The sequence below is a fragment of the Balaenoptera acutorostrata genome, chromosome 12 (assembly GCF_949987535.1).
Source record: "Balaenoptera acutorostrata chromosome 12, mBalAcu1.1, whole genome shotgun sequence".
NCBI lineage: Eukaryota > Metazoa > Chordata > Mammalia > Artiodactyla > Balaenopteridae > Balaenoptera > Balaenoptera acutorostrata.
Window position 1 is genome coordinate 56,839,581 of NC_080075.1, and position 19,024 is coordinate 56,858,604.

The following is a 19,024-nucleotide window of genomic DNA, read 5'->3' on the forward strand; positions in this document are numbered from 1 at the left end:
GGCAGACCCGGCCGAAGGCAGGGCCGCAATGCCCAGGCCCTCCGCGCCGCCGCGGAAAAAACCCGGCGGCGGACTTCGGCCGCTTCCTGGCCCCAAAGCCGAGAACCTGGCCCCCTCACCCGGATGCCCAACCCCACAAGCCCGCGCCCGCGCCCCCCAGTCCCCAACCCCTTCCCAGGCAAAGGGGCCCGGAGTCCCCTGCCAGCCCCGGAGGGAGCGATGCGCGGGTACGAAGGGCTCCAGGACCGAGCCGTGACCACGGGCGGGGACGCAAGGCCGCGAGCCGGGACGGGCGTCGTAGGCAGGCGGGCAGCGTCCGGGACCTGGGGACCCGTCTCAAGTCCTGCTCGGCCCTGGCGCCGCCCCGGGCCTATTCCCGGGTTTGCCGGCCTCCAGACCGACCCCAAGCCCTACGTTCTCGCTCTTTTCGTTTGAACCAGATCCCCTGTGAGCCTGCGGCCTCCAAACCGTTTGCTCGTGAGGGCGGCCCAGGCCGCCGCATGGGTCCGGAGCAAAAGGCCCGCAGGGCGGAAGGGTAGCGGCTGCCCCCGCTGGACGCTGCTGCTCCGGCCCTTGGGGGCCCGGGACCGTGCCAGCCACGTGCAGCGCAGGCGATGCCCCGTTTCGCGCCGTTTCACGAGGGCGGCCACCCGGAGTCCAGTTCCCTGTATCCCCGGGCGCCACCGGAACCGTCTTCAAAAACGGAGAATTGCTGCGAGCGGAATTCCCGCGCCCTGACCTGCCCCAAAAGTCGGGCAACACAGAAAACCGTGCGGTGCGGGGGGTCGCAAATGCCAGGGGGCAGGCGGGGCGGCGGGAGCCCGCTTTCACCGAAACGCGAGCGAGGCCCAAGCGGGAGGCCGGGTAGGGGGGCGAGTGCGGGGGGAACAGGGCTCTGCGGCCGCGGTCGGCCCACCCCAGGTTCCGGGCGGGTGCACCCTGCTTCCCCACCCCCGGGCCGGGACGCCCCAGAGATGCAGAACCGCGGGGAGGGCTTGAGGCGGGCGGCGCCAGGGCCGGAGTCTGCCCAGGGGATTTCTGCAGTCTTTATAGGCTGGAAAAATAAAGTTTAAGAAAAGAAAAGGTCTGGTTCTCTGGTTTGGCACCGAACCCCCGCCCCCTTCTCTGCTGGCGTTGGAAATAGCCGGCTAGCAGCTCCTTTTCCTTAGCAACCCCTTCTTTACGAAAAGCCCCAAACCAAAGTCAGGGAAGCCCTTGCGAGGTTGGTTCCGCTGTTTTCTCTCTTTCTCCAAAAGTCCCGGGAGGGGGCCATGTGCTGCCCCTGGCATGGGCCGTGGGTGCCATCTGCGGGGGCCCAGCCTCAGACTGTCCGTGACCAAGAGTCGGGGCAAAGGCACTGGGTCAGTGTGGGCTCTTTAAAGCTCACCCATCCACCCCTGCTGCTGCCTTCCAGAAAGTCTATCCCAAAGGCCTCCAGGCCCACTTTGGAGATGAAAGGAGACATTTCAATAAAGCCCAAATTTCCACAGGTCTACAAAAGTTTTCTCCTCCCCAGCCATGGAGCTTCTATTTGTGCAGGCCTTTCAAGTATGTCTTAGGGGAGGAATAGATTGCATAGTCCATAGATTCCTTGGATTGGGGTGGGGTAGACCCACCGTGTCTGGCACCCTCAGGCCTCTCCAGCAGCTGCTCTGAGCACTGGAACCTGGGGCTGAGATTGTCTTAGGGTCAGGCTGGCATCTGTCAAATCCTGGAGGACCCAAATGCCTGCCAAGTGCTCTGTCCTGTGGCAAAGGCTGTCAGGAAGGGGGCTAGGCAGGGAGGGGCCTGCAGAGTGTAAAGAGACCCTAGCTGAGCTCCTAGCCTCTTTTAGGGCAGGCGCTCAGCTGCCTCTGCTGGCAAAAGGTTCTAGCCCAGACCTGCTAAAACTGGTTTCCTACAGATATGGGGGAAGGGCAGAACTAGTGGCACATGGACACACACCCATGCATTGAGTAATGATGTTACAGGTTTTTTGTGCTTACTCTTTTCATATGACACACACTATATTACCCAAGATGGCAGGTACCACGTGTGTTCTCCTGGCAGGTCTGACCCTTGGGCTCAGCACGCAGAGGCCACAAGGAGAGCAACACTAGAAGGGACAGTGAGTCTGAAGCTCCAGACAATCTGCCTTAGCTGAACATGGGCAGGACCCCGTCCCGAAGGAAGTTCAATCTTGAAGCTCCAAGGGTCCAGGGAGGGGCATATTCCCAGTGGAAGCTGTGGCTGAGGTTCCAGTTTACCCACTTTTTCAAGGTTAGTATTCTTAGACTCATTCCAGCAACAGGGACCTGAAAGATCACGCAGGCCTCATCTAACGGAGAGAATGAGGTGGAGATCATAAACTGGCCCAAAGCCTCACACCAGGAAGTTACTGCCCAGTCCCGCTCACCTGCACCAGACTAGGGTGCTCCCCGACAGTTAGGACTTGATCTTGCCAAGATGTAAGACCGCCATGGCCAGAGGTGGGACCTGCCTGCCAGTCATTAATCACGTGGCTGAGGAAGAGGTCTTGGAAAGAGTAGGTTGCCCTTTCTTGGGACGAGTAAGGTGGGCTCTGAACCTCACTGCAGCCAGGGTAAGTACTTCCTCATGTCTTCCAGAGTCCTCTAAGCCCGACTCTGGGGCAAACCCTGTGTGGCAGCACATGGGACTCCGGATAAAGTGGCCTGGACACAGCAGGGCTCCTCGCAGCAGACTGATGCGGGCTCTGAGCATGCCACCTGAAATCCTGCAGGGAGCTGTCCCTGCCACGGGCTTGGAACATACTTTGATAACCCTGTGGTCTCAGTACACCTGGACAGGCCCCCAGAGGCAGAAGTCTCAGGGAGAATCCCAGGGTTCCACTCTTTCATGCCTGCAAGTCCCCCAAAGGACATCTAGAATGCTAGAGCAGGGGGGAAACTTTGGGAAATGTTACTAAGGGTTAGAGGAACAAATAGGAGCCTTGCTCAAAAACACCAAGCAAAGTCACAGCTTGAACCCAGGGTTCTGGACCCCCATTCCAGTGCTCCTAGCACAAACTTCTGAGTAAATTTAAAGGCGTAGGAACCAAGAAATGTGGCCTAGACACAGATTGCACAGTCCTAAGCTGAAGGCAGAGCCGGGGCTCTGTTTTGGCTTGAGTCCTGGCACTGGGAGCCAGCGAGGCTCCAGCCTGCAACAGCTCAGAGCCAAGACGGGAAACGGAGGTGGGAAGGACCAGTCGGGGAAGGAGCTAACCCCGGGGCTTTTCAAAACCGTACAAACAGCCGCAACACCCCCTCTTCCACTCCAGCCCTCCCACCTACTCGCCTGCCCTTCTCCCAGAGAACCAGCGGCACGTGTTTACACACGCGCCGTGACAAAGAAGCAAAAAATAGGATCCCCTTTTTAAGCCACTCGTTCCGGAGCTCGGCGACCCGGTTCTCATGTTGGAATTGGCCAGAGCCGAGTCCAAGCTGAGAGGCCAGAAGGTGGTGGATCTTGCCTCCCCGACCACCCACAGGGGAAGGGCCAAGATCATCCTAGATTCCCTGCCCTCGCATCCCTATGGGCAGACCACCGGCGCTGCCCACCGGAGTCAACTTCCGTGGAGGCCACACGGAAGTGCCGGGAGCTTCTCGGGCCATGGGACCCGTGGGGTTAAGTCTGAGTCCCCGCCCAGCGAGGAGCCAAGAGCGCTCAGCCGGGCGGTACTGGCCGCGGGGCAGCCGGCCCGGTTAAGAGAAGGAGAAAAGGCGGGATCCTCCAAGAAGTAGATTCTCAAGCGTCCGCCTGTAGCCACTGCCAAATTTTCCTCAGTTCTCTCTCTTACTCCCTCCCCCTCTCCCTCGCGGACCTCGCGGGTCCCGAACTCCTAGGATGGGGGTGGGGCACTGTCAGCAGGAAAAGCCAAATCTTTAAGGGGCGCCCTAGCGCGTCCAAACTCTCCCACCCCACTGGTCAGCTCCTGGGCAGAATCCACCCGGCAAACAGCAGCCCCGGGAGCGGCGTGATGACCCGGGGGACAGCCGGCGCGGCCTTGCGAAAAGCTGGGCAAAGTTTCTTCCCCCTCGTGGCTCCCTCCACCCCATTCCCTCCCCTTCTTCCCGGCACCCCCTTAACGTCCTCCGCCTTCTCTTCTCCCCTCTTCCGTCCCCACTTCGGTCCTCCCCTTTTCTTCTCTGCGCGTCTCCACTCCGCCCCCCCCCACCCCCGCCTCCCGGGTCCAGCTCCTCCCTTGCTCTTTGGGCGTCCGCCCCGTCAATCACCGCCGCCGCTGGCCTCTGCCCGGCCCTCTCCGCCTCCCAGGCTCTTGGAGCGCCTCCGGCTCCCGTCTCGGGCTGCCCTACGCTTTGCTCGGAGCCCGGCGATCTGTCAGCGGAGCAAGCCGGGGGGAGCCGCCAGGCCCGCCGGGCTCGGGTTACCAGTGACTGACAGCGTCTCCATGGCGAATAATTTGACTCCGACTATTGTCTGGCGCGGGCAGGCCCCGGGTCAGATAACCAGACCAATCAGGGCGCGGGCCGCCGCGCCTCATGCCCGCTTAGAATAATATTATTAAAAAAGCAGCGAGCGAGCTAGACGGGAGGGAGAGCGAGCGAGAAGCGAACGAGGGAGCGGCTGGCGGGCGGGAGGGCGCGGAGCATGCGGAGCGGCGTCCCGGGCGGCCCCCGGGCTTGGACGAGGACTCAGGAGAAGTGCGCGGGCGGCGGGGTCGCGGAGCGGCGCGGGACCCGCGGCCGGCTCGGGGACGTCCTGCAGTGACTCGGAGTTCTCCGGGAGCCAGCGCCAGGCCAGGGCCCCCCCCACCCCGCCCGCCTCTTGGCCCGGACGGTCCGGCGGGGAGGCGCCCATGCCGGACCGCGCGGCGCGCTGAGGGCGCGCGCGGGTGGGCGCAATCGGCACCATGTCTATGCTACCCACCTTCGGCTTCACGCAGGAGCAAGTGGCGTGCGTATGCGAGGTGCTGCAACAGGGCGGCAACATCGAGCGGCTGGGCCGCTTCCTGTGGTCGCTGCCCGCCTGCGAGCACCTCCACAAGAATGAAAGCGTGCTCAAGGCCAAGGCGGTGGTGGCCTTCCACCGCGGCAACTTCCGCGAGCTCTACAAGATCCTGGAGAGCCATCAGTTCTCGCCGCACAACCACGCCAAGCTGCAGCAGCTGTGGCTCAAGGCGCACTACATCGAGGCGGAGAAGCTGCGCGGCCGGCCCCTGGGCGCTGTGGGCAAGTACCGAGTGCGCCGCAAGTTTCCCCTGCCGCGCTCCATCTGGGACGGCGAGGAGACCAGCTACTGCTTCAAGGAAAAGAGTCGAAGCGTGCTGCGCGAGTGGTACGCTCACAACCCCTACCCCTCACCCCGCGAGAAGCGCGAGCTGGCGGAAGCCACGGGCCTCACCACCACGCAGGTCAGCAACTGGTTCAAGAACCGGCGGCAGCGCGACCGGGCAGCCGAGGCCAAGGAAAGGTACGAGTAAGTAGAGCTTCGGCGCCAGCTACCCCCGGCTCGAGGGAGGGGGTCCCAGGGCGTCCGCTCAGCCCCTGGAGAGGCTTGAACTGGGCCCGCTCGTCCCAGCAAGGGCCCTGCTGCAGCCTACTCTGACCCGGACGGCGCTTGCGGGCGACCAGGAGATCGGAAATTTGTCTAAAGCGGGCAGAGCAATCGGGAAGTTGTCAACTAACTCCCTGGTCGCTTGTGAGCAAAAGTGGAGAAGCAGCGACCTTCGGGGCAAAGGCAAGACGGTAGGCCTGGATTCCAGGCAAGGGGCGCACTGCAGGCAAGGCCTGTTAGTCCTCCGAAGGTCGGAGGACAGAGGAGTTTTGGCGAGGACAGCTGGTGGGGGGGGGTTGCGGGGTGCAGGTTTAGACTGACTGTGAGAATTCACCAGCACTTCCCAGGGCTTCCCGTCTGCCTCACTCAGCTACAGGCCGTGTGATTAGGGGTCAGGACTGGGATTGGAACTTTCCTGGTACGACCTGGATGTGGAGAGGCCTGGAAGAATTTTCCTTGTCTGGATAGGGGGGTTGATAGGGAAAGTCTTATCGCGCATTGAAAGGACCAAGAGGTGAAAGGCTTGGGGAGGAAGTGTCAGCTCTAGGAGAGAAGAGAAACACATGTCCCTTTTTCTGCCTCGTTGGACCCAGCAGTCCTTCCCTGGCCTGCCAAGCCCTTAGCTCCTCTCTGCTCAGGCTCTACCCTCTTTGGCAGGTAGGTCGGTATGTCTGGGGTGAGCTGAGAGCAGCAGAAGGGCTGGGAGTTGCTTGTCCTCAGGGAAACCAGGACTTGCTGAACTAGCCTTGCAGTTGACCATGAGGCCCTTATGGCTTTGGCCCCTCAGAACCCCAAATCTGGAGGGGGAGAAGCTGACTGTGGGAACAGAATCAGCCTGAGTGTAAGAGCAAAACGAGACACCTGGGGTCTGTGGTACGGGGTGTGTGCAGCCCAGAGTGAATGGCCAGGGTCAGAGTGCGGGTGCTGAACAGTGGAACCAGCGGTGGGAGTCGGGGGGTGGGGGGGTGGCTTCAAGCTGACCTTGGTCTCTAAGACCATGAGGTTGGAGCATCCACAGTTGTAAGGATTCAGCTGCCAGCCCTGTGGGAAGTTCACTTCCAGGAAAACAGAAAGAAAAGGCCCTGGGGAGCCAGTAAAGAGAGAATCTACCCAAGAATTCAAATCTCCAAATCTGGGCAGGGGCTGTCGGTCGGTCAGAGACATGGCAGGAGGTGGGTTCTCCCTGCTGAGGTCCCCCTCCCCCCAGAATGGCATGCATCCAGAGTCCTGAAGAACTAAGTTCTCAGGTCAGGCCCCAGGTGAGAGCTGAAGAGTCCCTCAGTTTCTGGTATGGTGGAAAAGTCTAGGCCAGGATTAGCAATCCCCTTCACTCTTCCTTCTCTCTTCTCCCAGAAGCTGCCCTCCACACCCCAGCTTCAGGCCCCCAGCTGAAGTTTCTGCTGTGCCACCAGGAAAAGGGAGTCCTGCATCCTTAGGGCCTCGTTCCTAGGCCAAGCAAGGAAAACCCTAACAAGGCCTGCCAGTTTGGAACTAGAGGGAAAAGACCCTTAGCTCCAGGAACCTGTCCCTCAGACAGGGTTTTCCCTCAAGCAGAGAAAAGCAAAGGGAGATGAGGACCTGTGAGATCCCCAACCTCAAGTGGACCCTCAGCCTAGAATCTAGGGTCCCTGACTCTCCTGGACCCACTTCTCCGCAACAAACCCTGGCTTGAGGAGCCAAGAGTGATCCGAAAACCCAGGCACCTTCTCTTCCTCCCTGTCCCTCTCCCTACAACTCCACTGAACCCTGCCCCCCTGCCCCTCTGCTCTGGAAAAGTCAGCCACTCAGTGGGGGTAGGCAAGGAGGGCAGAACACATGGAGAGCAGAAAGATATTCGTGAGATTAAGAGCAGGAGAGGTGGGGAGATAGAAACGATACAGGGAGAAGGTATAAGAGAGAGAAGTCGGGTCTGGAGGGACTGAAAGAGCCGGAGCCCAGGCTTGGCCCGCGAAATATGTTAGAAACCGAAAACACCCGCAGGCAGCGCGCGGCGGCTCTGGCTCCGGGCGACGCGGCGCCGAGCAGCCTCGGTTTCCCCGCTGACCCAGCTGCTTTGCTCCTGCACTTGCAGGGAGAACAGCGAGAACTCCAACTCCAACAGCCACAATCCGCTGGCTGCGTCGCTGAACGGCAGCGGCAAGTCTGTGCTCGGCAGCTCGGAGGACGAAAAGACGCCGTCGGGGACGCCAGACCACTCGTCGTCCAGCCCCGCGCTGCTGCTCAGCCCGCCGCCGCCACCCGGGCTGCCGTCCCTGCACAGCCTGGGCCACCCTCCGGGCCCCAGCGCCGTGCCCGTGCCCGTGCCGGGGGGAGGCGGCTCGGACCCACTGCAGCATCACCACGGCCTGCAGGACTCCATCCTCAACCCCATGTCGGCCAACCTCGTGGACCTGGGCTCCTAGAGCCCCGCCTGCCTCGACGCGCTTGCCTTCTGGGCTGGTCGCTCGGGACCTGAGAAGGACCGTGTCCGGAGGGCGCCCCGCGCCGGCGACCCCACCAGGTACTGAAAGACCCGCGCGCTGAGCGGGCAGAACTGCCGGCCCGGGCAGGGCGGATGGCTCTCTGGTTTAGTCTTTGTTCGGGATTTATTTTCAACAAGTTGCTTTGGAGATCCTTTGGAGGCCTGGGACCGGGTCTTGAACCAGGGAAGGGAATAAATTATACACCATTCTCCTACTCTCTCTCCCTGCCTTCTCTTCCCCTCTCTTCTCTCTCTTCCCTTGCCTTCCTTGCTCTTTCTTCCTCTTCATTCCCCTTCCTTCTCTCTTCTTTCCCTTTCTTCTTGCTTTCCCCCTTTTCACTGTCTCTGTTTCCCTCTGTACTTCCGGCTTGCCATCTCTTGCTAGGTTTCTATTACTCTATCTCTGTTTTCTGTTTCTCCTCTCCGCCAGCCTCCTGCACCTCGCGGGCTCTACCCGTCGGTCTTTCTCCTCGTGCCTGGCGGTCTATTTGCCCTCCCCCCATTCCTCATTTTACTGGGGTGGGAGTGGGAGGGGGAAGAGCAAAGAGAAAACAGGGCCTTTGAACCCGGGTTTTCTCCAGAGGCCCTCCCCCCGGGGTCAGCTGGGGGCTGCAGGTGTCAGCGCTGCCTAGTAACTTAAGTGAAAGAGCAAAGGCGGCGGCAGGGAAGCCCCTGAACGCCCCCTTGCCGCTTGCCCCTCTGTCTTGGTAAGGCCCCGCCACTCGCTCTCCTCTTCCTCCTGGGACTGTGGCCACCGTGCTCCCGGCAGAGCGTGCCTCCCAGCCGCAGACTTGCCATCTCCCTGTTACGCCCTCATGTGAATGTTCTTCGGGAAATATTTCTGCTTTTATTTTATAATAAAATTAGAAATCATAAATATATATATATGGATATATACCACGAGGCCCGCGAGCCACGAGTGCAGCTGTGTCTGATTTCCCTACAGGGACTCGACACCCCGGGTGGACCGTTCTGGGCAGCGAAGCCCCATGAGTCCCAGAAACCGGGAGGCGCCTTTCCACACACACAACGTTTGAGTCGCAAGGTGAAGGGGCTGAATACTCTGAAACCTCCTGCCCCAAAGCCCTCTGTCCCTTTTCTTGTCCGGGAAGCTCCCTGCAGGAGCGGGGAAGGGGCCTGTCCCTCGTGGGGACTCCTCTCCCCCCAACCAGCCGAGCAGTGCCCTCACCTGCCTCTTTCTTCACCTGGGAATGGGGGTAGGAAATGAGAGGCTGTGTGCGTAACGTGGTTACGTGTGTTTGGACATAACAAGGCTGGGAAACAAGTCGGGCCGTGGAGGGTTCCTGAAGGGCGGACTCCTTAGCGGTGGTCGCCATCCCCAGAACCAGGCACGACGCACTGGGCAGATTCGCTGGCCGAAAGGGCAGCCGCTGGTCCAGCCGCGAAGCCCGGGTCGTGCGTGTGGCCGTGGAACGAAGGTCTCCACGCTCAGAAATCCGTTGGTTTGGCGTGAAGATGAAGGGGCTTGGGGAGAAGGGAAGTCCGGGAGACTCGGGGAGCCAGGCGCGCCGGGCGCGTGTTCTAAATGGGAACAAGCGGACGCCGGGGCTTGGATGGTCAGGCAGAGGAGGCACCTCCGTGCGTCGTGCGCCGTAGGTGCCTCTGCGGCTGTAAATTAACCTAGGGCGCCCCCTCCCCTCTCAGGGATCCAGCCCCCCTCCCCATCAAGCGACAAGTCTAAGCCGGTCCAGGCAGGTCCGAAGCCGGCGGGACTCCTCGAGGAGGAAGTTGAGGCTTTTACGTCTCAGGTCTCGGTGGCTGTTGGTACCATACACGTTACTCCTCCGCGACCGGGACGCTTCCGACCAGACCTGCCGGCCCTGGGTGGGAAGGGATGGAGGGGAGGAGGTGCTCTTCTGACCCCGTGATCCTGGAGCTCCAGGACCTCTCCGGCACTTTGCGCTGGTGAAATCAGCGCTCGCGGAGAGCACTTGTGAGCGGACTTTCTAAATATCAAGGATTCCTTCCCAGTCGAGACCCGCGGGCACTCGGGCAGCTGGGCGGGCTAACTTGGAGAGGGAGGCTTTGCCTCAGCGTAAGCTCTGTGCTGTCGTGGGGGTCAAGGGAATCCCCAGCAGGATAAGACGGCATTAAGCACCCCACGGCCCCTGCACCCCTAAGAGGAAGTGCAGTCCTGGCAGCTCCTGTGGCCTCTCCTGGAGGCTGTGCTCTCAGGGGACAACTCAGGTCTTCCTGGACCCGAGGGGCCCCACCCTCCCTGACTGGCGGGGTGTAGAGCCTGCTACTGTCTGAGGGTCCAGAGAGGCTCAAGGGAGCGAGAAGGTGCATTGAGTCAGCAGAGCTGAGCCGACAGGCCCGTCCTTACTTCTCGAAGGGAGGAAACACAGTAGTCCCTGGAGCCCACATCTCCCCTACCTGCCTCCTATTTTCTACACTCACAGTCACAGGCAAACAGGCTCTATACCAACTTTCACAAGGACGCGTACACATTTATCATTTGATTCACTGTGCTGGGCACTGTGGGTAGCACAAAAACACTCACCCACTCACACTTGTGGCCACACGGGGAGATACCATGCTCTGTCACACATATGTTCACACACACAAACACACATAGACGCTCAACCCATTTTTACAGACACACAAACACATGCACTCAGGTGAAACACTCGCCTGCACGGATGTAAGGGAGATACCTACACAAATGAGACCCTCCCTCATCCTTGTACTCACACAAACACAAACCTCTGCTTCTCCCCAGAAGCCTTCAAACCCACCCTCCCACCGGTGCCCCAGTGAGCAGCCCATCCCAGCCCATGGACCTGCTGGGGCCAGAACACAGTCTTGAAGCCCGGCTGGCCGGGAAGGCCTTGGCTCCAGGCAGCTGTGGCCCAGAGAAAGAGATGGTCCTAACCCGAGGCTGCAAACGGTCAGGGACCCCACCCTGGCTCCAGAGGTCCAGGTGGAATCAATGGAGTTTGCTGGGAGTTCTCACTTGCCAGTAGGGGGCGGGGTGCCTGTCCTGGAGCTTTATTCTGGCTTAGTGGCGCTACTTGTTGCAACTTCCCTCTTTCCCTCCCCCTTGGAAAGCTAACTCCGAAAATATTTATTTAAAAAGGGAAACTATGCAGAAGGTCTCAAAATAAACCCGAGCAGCTACTCACCCACTGTATAAATCTATACAAGCCAGTCCTCCATTCCACACTCCACTAGACCGACCACGCCAACTGGACGTTAACTTTTGCACAGATGTTGCCAGGTGAATGCAGCTATTCCCCGTCGGTGTTCACCAAACAGTGTTCCCAATGACTTGTCATCCCTCCCCTCTGCCAGTAGCCACTGAAGCCGAGAGTTTTGCTCAGGCCACCTGAAGGGACGCAGCAGCTAGAAGCGGGAGTCTCCCTCTCGGCTTCCCTGACCATGTTCACCTTTCATTTATTCCCAGCCAGGTCCCATACACATGTACCCTCCAAGGTAAAACCCTAACAAAGAAGGTAGAACCCAGCCCTTGAGGGCAGCTGGCCGGCTCATCTGCTTCGGGGCTGTAGAAGCCAAGGACTACTGAAGGCAGACGGGAGCGTGAGGGCTGGCTGTGCTCCCCGCGCAGTCTCCTTCCTCACCCCGCACTCAATACCCCTCTCCAGGCTTCAGGTCAGGCCTGGACCTGGCGTCCCTCCTGCGAAGAGCATCTCCAGGGAGTGGCCTAAGGAGCAGGTGGTGATGGCCTGCCACACAAGAAAGGTTCAACAGAGCCAGGGAGATCTGGGGAGAACACCGGTCTACTTGGTCCTCAGTTTAACCCAGTCCCTGTTTAACACCATTTTGGCCCCTGAGAAAAGCAGGGACCAGCCGAGTGGGCGCACCAGAGTCAAGACACAGGGAATTTGGCCTCCTGGATTCCACCAGTGCCCACCTCTTGCTGGGATGCTGCTGGGCCTCCGGACAGGAAACTTGTGAATGTTTTTGTATTGAGGGGCGGGTAGAGAAGGACAGAGGAGGGCTTGGGCTCATGACTGGGCCCCTTCACTCTCTCGTGTTCCCCATTCCAACACTACGGCTTGGGTACCCTGGGCACTAGAAGCTGCCTAGGGACGCTGGAGAGGGAAACGACCCAGTGCGTGAGGACGTACTGGGAGATGTGAGAAGGCATAAGAGAGTGTGTGCATGCAATAGGGTGAAAAACCGCGCTGGTGTGAATAGGTGGGGCCGACATGTGCATTGAGACCATGGCTCTTTTTGAGTACAGAGGTGTATGGGTGAGCCAGTGAGCTGACCAGGGCACTCGGAGGAGCCCGGAATGCGACTTGTAAAGGAGGCGCCTGGGGCTGGAGGAGAACCAGCCTCTCCTCTCGCGCCACGGGAACCCAACCCTGCACGGATTTTTCCTGATTCCTGATTCCTGGAGCCGCTGCTGGACGCGGGCAGGGTGAGCAGGGAGGAAAGGAGGGTCTCTGGGTCGCTGCTGCTGGGGGACGCGCAGTGGAGCCCAGAAAGATCTCGAGTCCCTGTGTCAGGGTCAAGGCCTCGAGAGTCGCCTCGCAGGAGTCTCTTCTCGAAACTCCGTGGGTTCCTGTACAGCTGTAACTCGGGAAATGTTTCTCCTGGGTTTTGGGGTGGAATCGGAGAGGAGAGGGTCAGATTGGGTGCCCTCCAATGCGGTGAGTTTTCCACTCTGTTTTCCCCTCGATCTCAGCAGCAGAGCTGCTCCCCCGCCAGGTGAGAGTCTAAGCGAGACCCTGAGGATGCGCCTGAAGAAAGCGTGCCTTGCGAGGCCCGACAGGCGCCCCTAGTTGCCCCAGAGGCTCCCTTTCTTGGAGGACCCACAAACCCGATAGGCTGGCACGAGGGCGGACACGTAGGAGGACGCCTTCTTTAGGACGGTAGCAGCCCTGGCCGTTGCCAGGGCTAAATCCAGAACTACCAACGGCCCGGCCCACCCAGAGTACCAAGTGCTTCCTCACTCTCTGAGTAGCGTGCACCCGCTAGGACTCTGGCGGGCTGCAAGGAGAAATAATGCGGCTCCGCCTGCTCCGGGCGGCCGAGGCCTTCGCAGACCCAGCCGCGCACTCGATGCCAGGCCCGGCGCGACCGGCTTTCAGGGACAAGTGACCCGCGCGCTGCTCAAGATGACGCGAAGCTCTGGGTCCTGAGCACAGGGGAGCAAGGGGACCAAGGGACTGGGCAGCCTCATTCCTCTGGCCCTTGAACTAGCGGCTTGGGACGCACCTCGGGAGAAGAAGCCGTCCGCAACTCGGTAGCCATCCCAGCTCAGGGCACTTTACCTCTGCCGTTCCAGGGCACTCAGGCCTGACTGGCCCATGCCTGGGATTCTGCAGTCTCCGGGCGGAGTGTAGCCTCGGTTGCCCCGGCCCGGCAGTCAGACCAGCCGCCTGAGGTCCTATAAAGGGAATGACAGGTCAGACAGGAAGGCAAGAGCAGCCAGAAAGCAAGAGCAGCCGCGGGGACGGGCCTTGCAGGCCCTCGACTCCCTTCCTTCAGGGCTTTTCCAAGGATTTGTGTTGGCTGCCCAGCCAGGACCTCTCACTAGTTCAAAAGCTCGTTGCTGGCAGAATTATCCGGGTAACTTGCCCTGGGCCGTGGAGACGCAGCTCGATGGTGACTTCGTGGTCCCCAGAGTAACAGGTCATACTTGCCATTTCGTGAACGCTTACTCCGCATCAGGCACTTTACACACCTGGTATCTGTTTAATTCTCACAGCGGCCACACAAAGAAGCTATTATTACTGGTACATGAAACTGAGAAGTCACGTTCGGGAACTTGCCCAGAGTCAGACACGTTTACAGCGGCGGGACCTGCATTTGAACCTGGTCCCTGTGAGTCTTCAGCGCACGTTTTCCCAGGGTACCGGCTGCAGACGAGCGCGGTGCCCGGGAGTGGAGCGGCGCCTAGTCCCGGGGCCCCGGGTGGCAGGGGCGGGCGCAGATGACTCCCGCGGGGATCGGAGGCAGTACGAGGGCGATGCGAAACTCGGAACCAGCACTGGCTCCGGAGCGAGCTGCGGCAGCGGAGCTCAAAGCCTCAGTGACCCGCTGAAGTCGGGTGAGAGCGTTTATCTCCGCAACCATCAGCGTAATTACCCAGTTCCCTCATTTGCGCTCTACGGTGTAGTCTTGACGCACCGTCGGGTACCACGAAGCGGATTTCGACCAGCGCGGGTTACTCAATAGTAAAGATAGAACCTTGGGACCCTTGGGACCCTGCTGCCGCCTCCGTCTTCGCCCTCCTGAGACTCCGGCCCCGTCTCCTCCATTCTGCTTGGGAAGATGAGACTGATTCGGGGATCCTGAGGGCTGAGACCTGAGTCCTGGGTGGGACGCCCTCCTCTTTGTCCGCCCCCCCCACCCCCATCAATCCTGTGCTGCGGACAGGGCTCTCTGTCTGGTGGGCAGTAAATAAAGCATCGTTCAATTAACACAGGTTTACTGCTGCGGTGCGCGGAGGTCAGAAAGGAGGGGCAGCCCCAGGCACTGTTCTGCAAAGACCAGAAACACACGGGGCCCATCCCCGCCCCACTCCCTCCTCCCACCCCCAACACTCACACTTCGGCCCCACTGGAAGCCCCCATTCCCTTCTCCACCCGCGGAGCTGTAGTTGGTACAAGCGCTCAGATTCCACCCGAGCTAGGTGATTCTGTCAGTTTCAAGATAGGGTGTATGAAATACCCTATTGTCCCGAGGCAGAGCCATTGGCGACCGTGGAAAGCCGCCCTGAGACACCTGAACTATTGAGGGAGGTCACCTGGTCCAAGGAGAAGGAAGAGAGGGAGTGGTCGGAGAGTGAAGCTAGGCTTAATTAAGGAGGCCAACCAGGAAGTGTTAATCACTCCTCCCTTCTCCTCCTGAGGGAAGAGCCAGACCCTGATGGGGTGGGGGAAGGGAGATGGAGGGGATTAGAAACAGAAAGGGTGAAGCTGAATAGTTTCTAAAAGCAAAACAGTATAGGTAATCCTAGTGTTTATATGGTACTCTGCAGGGTGTCAGTGGTTTCGAAAACTTCCTGTCATTTAATATTCACCATTGTATAGGGTAGGCAGGAAAGGAATTCTTCTCCCCAGTTGACAGGTGAGGATGGGAGCCTAAGGAAGGTAATCTATGTGACTTTCCTGAGGCCCGAGTTAGCGGAGGCTCTTTCCTCTGAACTCTGTTGTTGAGGTGACTTTTTTAAATTAATTAATTTATTAGTTTATTTATTTAATTCCTTGTTTGTTTGTTTATTTATTTATTTATTTATGGCTGTGTTGGGTCCTCGTTGCTGCGCACGCGCTTTTTCTAGTTGCAGAGAGCGGGGGCTACTCTTCGTTGTGGTGCGCGGGCTCCTAATTGCGGTGGCTTCTCTTGTGGAGCACGGGCTCTAGGCGCTTGGGCTTCGGTAGTTGTGGCACGCGGGCTCAGTAGTTGTGGCTCGCGGGCTCTAGAGTGCAGGCTCAGTAGTTGTGGTGCACGGGCTTAGCTGCTCTGCGGCATGTGGGATCTTCCCAGACCAGGAATCAAACCCGTGTCCCCTACACTGGCAGGCGGATTCTTAAGCACTGCGCCACCAGGGAAGTCCCTTGGGGTGAATTCTTGAGTTTGGGGAAAATAGCAGATACCAAACCAGCCCAAAGAGTAGAGGTTGTTCCCCTGGGTTTGGGGGAAGGATGCAGAGAGACGGCAGCCATCGTGGAGCTCTGGATGCCGCTCTAGAGACTTAAAGTAAACATACCTCAAAATCAGAACAACCCATCCCTGAAATCACTAAAAAGAATGCCTAATCACTAAAAGAAACGGGTCTCTTCTAACAGGCCATTTCCATACCTTCCCCAAGGGAAGTGGGCGGAGAAGAGAACTAGAACTGTGCTCTGTCACTGGGCTCAAGGCCTGTCAGTTAAGGCTCCCAGCGAATGAGTTGTGAGCCAGAGATTTCCTTAGCAGGTGAATACTGAATTTTGTGGGTGGTCCCCAAAGGGCTGTAGGTGTTTTAGCTGGAGAAAATGGGAAGAGAGTCAAGAGTTCTGTTTACTCTGAAAGACTAGACCCTGGTGTCTGTTCAGAGCTGTAGATGAAGTCGAGTCACTTTATCATTTACTTATTATTCTTTTTTTTTTTAAATTTATTTATTTATTTATGGCTGTGTTGGGTCTTCGTTTCCGTGCGAGGGCCCTCTCCAGTTGCGGCGTGCGGGGGCCACTCTTCATCGCGGTGCGCGGGCCTCCCACCATTGCGGCCCCCCCTATTGCGGAGCACAGGCTCCAGGCGCACAGGCTCAGCAACTGTGGCTCACGGGCCCAGTCGCTCCGCGGCACGTGGGATCCTCCCAGACCAGGGCTCGAACCCACGTTCCCCGCATTGGCAGGCAGACTCTCAACCACTGAGCCACCAGGGAAGCCCACTTATTATTCTTTAAAGAACTAAGTTAAGCAATCACCCTAAAGGCAGATAAATATTAAGTAGGAATATTAAATAGACATGACTTCAGAGAAAGGATGAATGTCCAGAATGGCTGGAGCCAAGACACAATCTCAGGGGTTAGGCAGTGCCTCCCTTCCTAGAGATCAGGAACCAAGAGGGGGCAGGGAGGCACAAACAGATAGTGCCACATCACCCCACGGCAGCTGGGCTGTGTTGGGCACCAAACTTGAGACCAAGAAAGAATGAAAATGTCACCATATCTAGTAGCTGTGTCAACAAAAGTCTTCCTCAGGCTCAAAGTCTACCCAACACAGGCCAACTTCCAAGCAGGTGGAGCTGAGGCAAAGAGCAGGAAAAGAGACTGTATTAGATATGGCTGCAAACAAATAAATCCCAAAACAAGAGCTTGTTTCTCATCCACATAACAGTCCAGTGGGGTGTTTCTGGACAACAGGTGGCTTCCCATGGGGTGATTCAGGGACCAAGGCTTCCTTATCAGGTGGCCCCACCCTTAGAGTCCTTTGCATTTGGTTGCCAGATGGGTAAGAAGCATGGAAGACAGGCATGGGAGGTGTGGGGTGGGGGACAGGTTTGGGGAGGTGCACATCACTTCCACTTGTATTCCATTGGAGGTAACTTAGTCATTTGACCAACCCAACTGCAAGGGAAACTGGGAAATGGAGGAAATCCCAAAAAAAGCATTTACTGATTCTGTATGGTTACTCAATCCTCAGTGATTTTAAAACAGAGAAATCCGTATTCTGTAAATTTTCCTTTTTCATGCATCTATCTATATATATATATATTTTTTTTTTTCTATTATGACTTGAGTACTGTTTTTTGTTTTTTGTCTTGCTTATCTTGGTTTTTCTGTGGTGAGGAATACATGTGGAGATACCACTCCTACGTTACAGACCACAAGTCAGTTCACATCTCTGGGCCTCATTTCCTCATCTGTTGCATAGTGTATTAATTAGGGTAAGGTTCAGCTGGAAGTGATGAAAAAAAACCCAAATAAGAGTGGCTTAAGCATAATAGAAGATTATTTCTCTCACACTTTAACATCTAGGTAGGCAATCTAAGATTGATGTAAGGCCAATCTCCTCCTACTTTGTTGTTGCCCCTAAAGAAACCTAGACATTGACTTACTAAACAAAGACTTTAAGTCATCTATTTTAAATATGCTCACAGAGCTAAAGGAAACCATGTCTAAAGAACTAATGGAAAGCACGAGAGCAATGTCTCACCAAATAGAGAAAATCAATAAAGAAATCAGAACAGTAAAAAGGAACTAAATAGAAATTCTGGAGTTTAAAATCACAATAACTGAAATGAAAAATTCACCAGAGGGACTCAACAACAGTTTTGAGCTGACAGAAGAAAGAATTAGGGCTTCCCTGGTGGCACAGTGGTTGAGAATCTGCCTGCCAATGCAGGGGGACACGGGTTCGAGCCCTGGTCTGGGAAGATCCCACATGCCGCGGAGCAACGAAGCCCATGTGCCACAACTACTGAGCCTGCGCGTCTGGAGCCTGTGCTCCGCAGCAAGAGAGGCCGCAAGAGTGAGAGGCCCGCACACCGCGATGAAAAGTGGCCCCCGCTTGCCGCAACTAGAGAAAGCCCTCGCACAGAAACGAAGACCCAACACAGCCAAAAATAAATAAATAAATAAATAAATAATTTTTTAAAAAAAGAAAAGAAAGAAAGAATTAGCCAATGAAATTACCCAGTCTGAGGAACAGAACAAAGAATGAAGAAAAATGAATAAAGTCTATGAGACCTGTGGGTCACCATTGAGCATACCAATATATGCATACTGGGAGTTCCAGAAGAAGAGAGAGAGAGAAAAGGGCAGGAAGAATATTTCAAGAAATAATGGCTAAAAACTTCCCAAATTTGATGAGAAACATTAATTTACACATCCAAGAAGCTCAATAAACTTCATGTAGGATAAAGTCAAAGAGAGCCACAGTGAGATGTGTTATAATCAAACTGTCAAAGGACAAAGAATCTTTTTTAAAATTGAAGTATAGTTGCTGTAGAATATTATATCTTACAGGTGTACAATACAGTGATTCACAATTTTTAAAGGTTATACTCCATTTATAGTTATTATAAAATATTGGCTATATTCCCTGTGCTGTACAATATATCCTTGTAGCTTATTTTATACCTAATAGTTTGTACTTTTTTTTTTTTAAGATTTTTTGATGTGGACCATTTTTAAAGCCTTTATTGAGTTTGTTACAATATTGCTTCTCTTTTATATTTTGGTTTTTTGACCCCAAGGCATGTGGGATCTTAGCTCTCCGACCAGGGATCAAACCTGCACCCCTTGCATTGGAAGGCAAAGTCTTAACCACTGGACCACCAGGGAAGTCCCTAGTTTGTACTTCTTAATCACCTACCCCTATTTTGCCCTTCCCCTCTTCCCTCTCCCCACTGGTAACCACTAGTTTGTTCTCTGTATCTGTGAGTCTGCTTCATTTTTGTTATGTTCACTAGTTTATTGTATCTTTTAGATTCCACATATAAATGATATCATACAGTATTTGTCTTTCTCTGTCTGACTTATTTCACTTAGCATAATGCCCTCCAAGTCCATCCATGTTGCTGAAAATGGCAAAATTTCATTCTTTTTTATGGCTGAGTAGT

The 19,024-nt window shown here is 56.6% G+C and overlaps 1 protein-coding gene across 2 annotated transcripts; it reads left to right on the plus strand.

Annotated features, from left to right (window-relative positions):
* The first annotated feature begins 4,356 nt into the window (after positions 1–4,356).
* On the plus strand, positions 4,357–8,869 carry SIX2 (SIX homeobox 2). Of its 2 annotated transcripts, none has more exons than XM_007190082.2 (2): positions 4,357–5,439; positions 7,589–8,869. In XM_007190082.2, the coding sequence occupies exons 1-2, from the start codon at positions 4,874–4,876 to the stop codon at positions 7,917–7,919; spliced, it is 897 nt and encodes a 298-aa protein (XP_007190144.2). In that variant the 5' UTR covers positions 4,357–4,873; the 3' UTR covers positions 7,920–8,869. The 2 variants fall into 2 exon arrangements, with proteins under 2 accessions (XP_007190144.2, XP_007190145.2); XM_007190083.2 differs by having other exon boundaries at positions 4,365–5,433.
* The last annotated feature ends 10,155 nt before the right edge of the window (positions 8,870–19,024 follow it).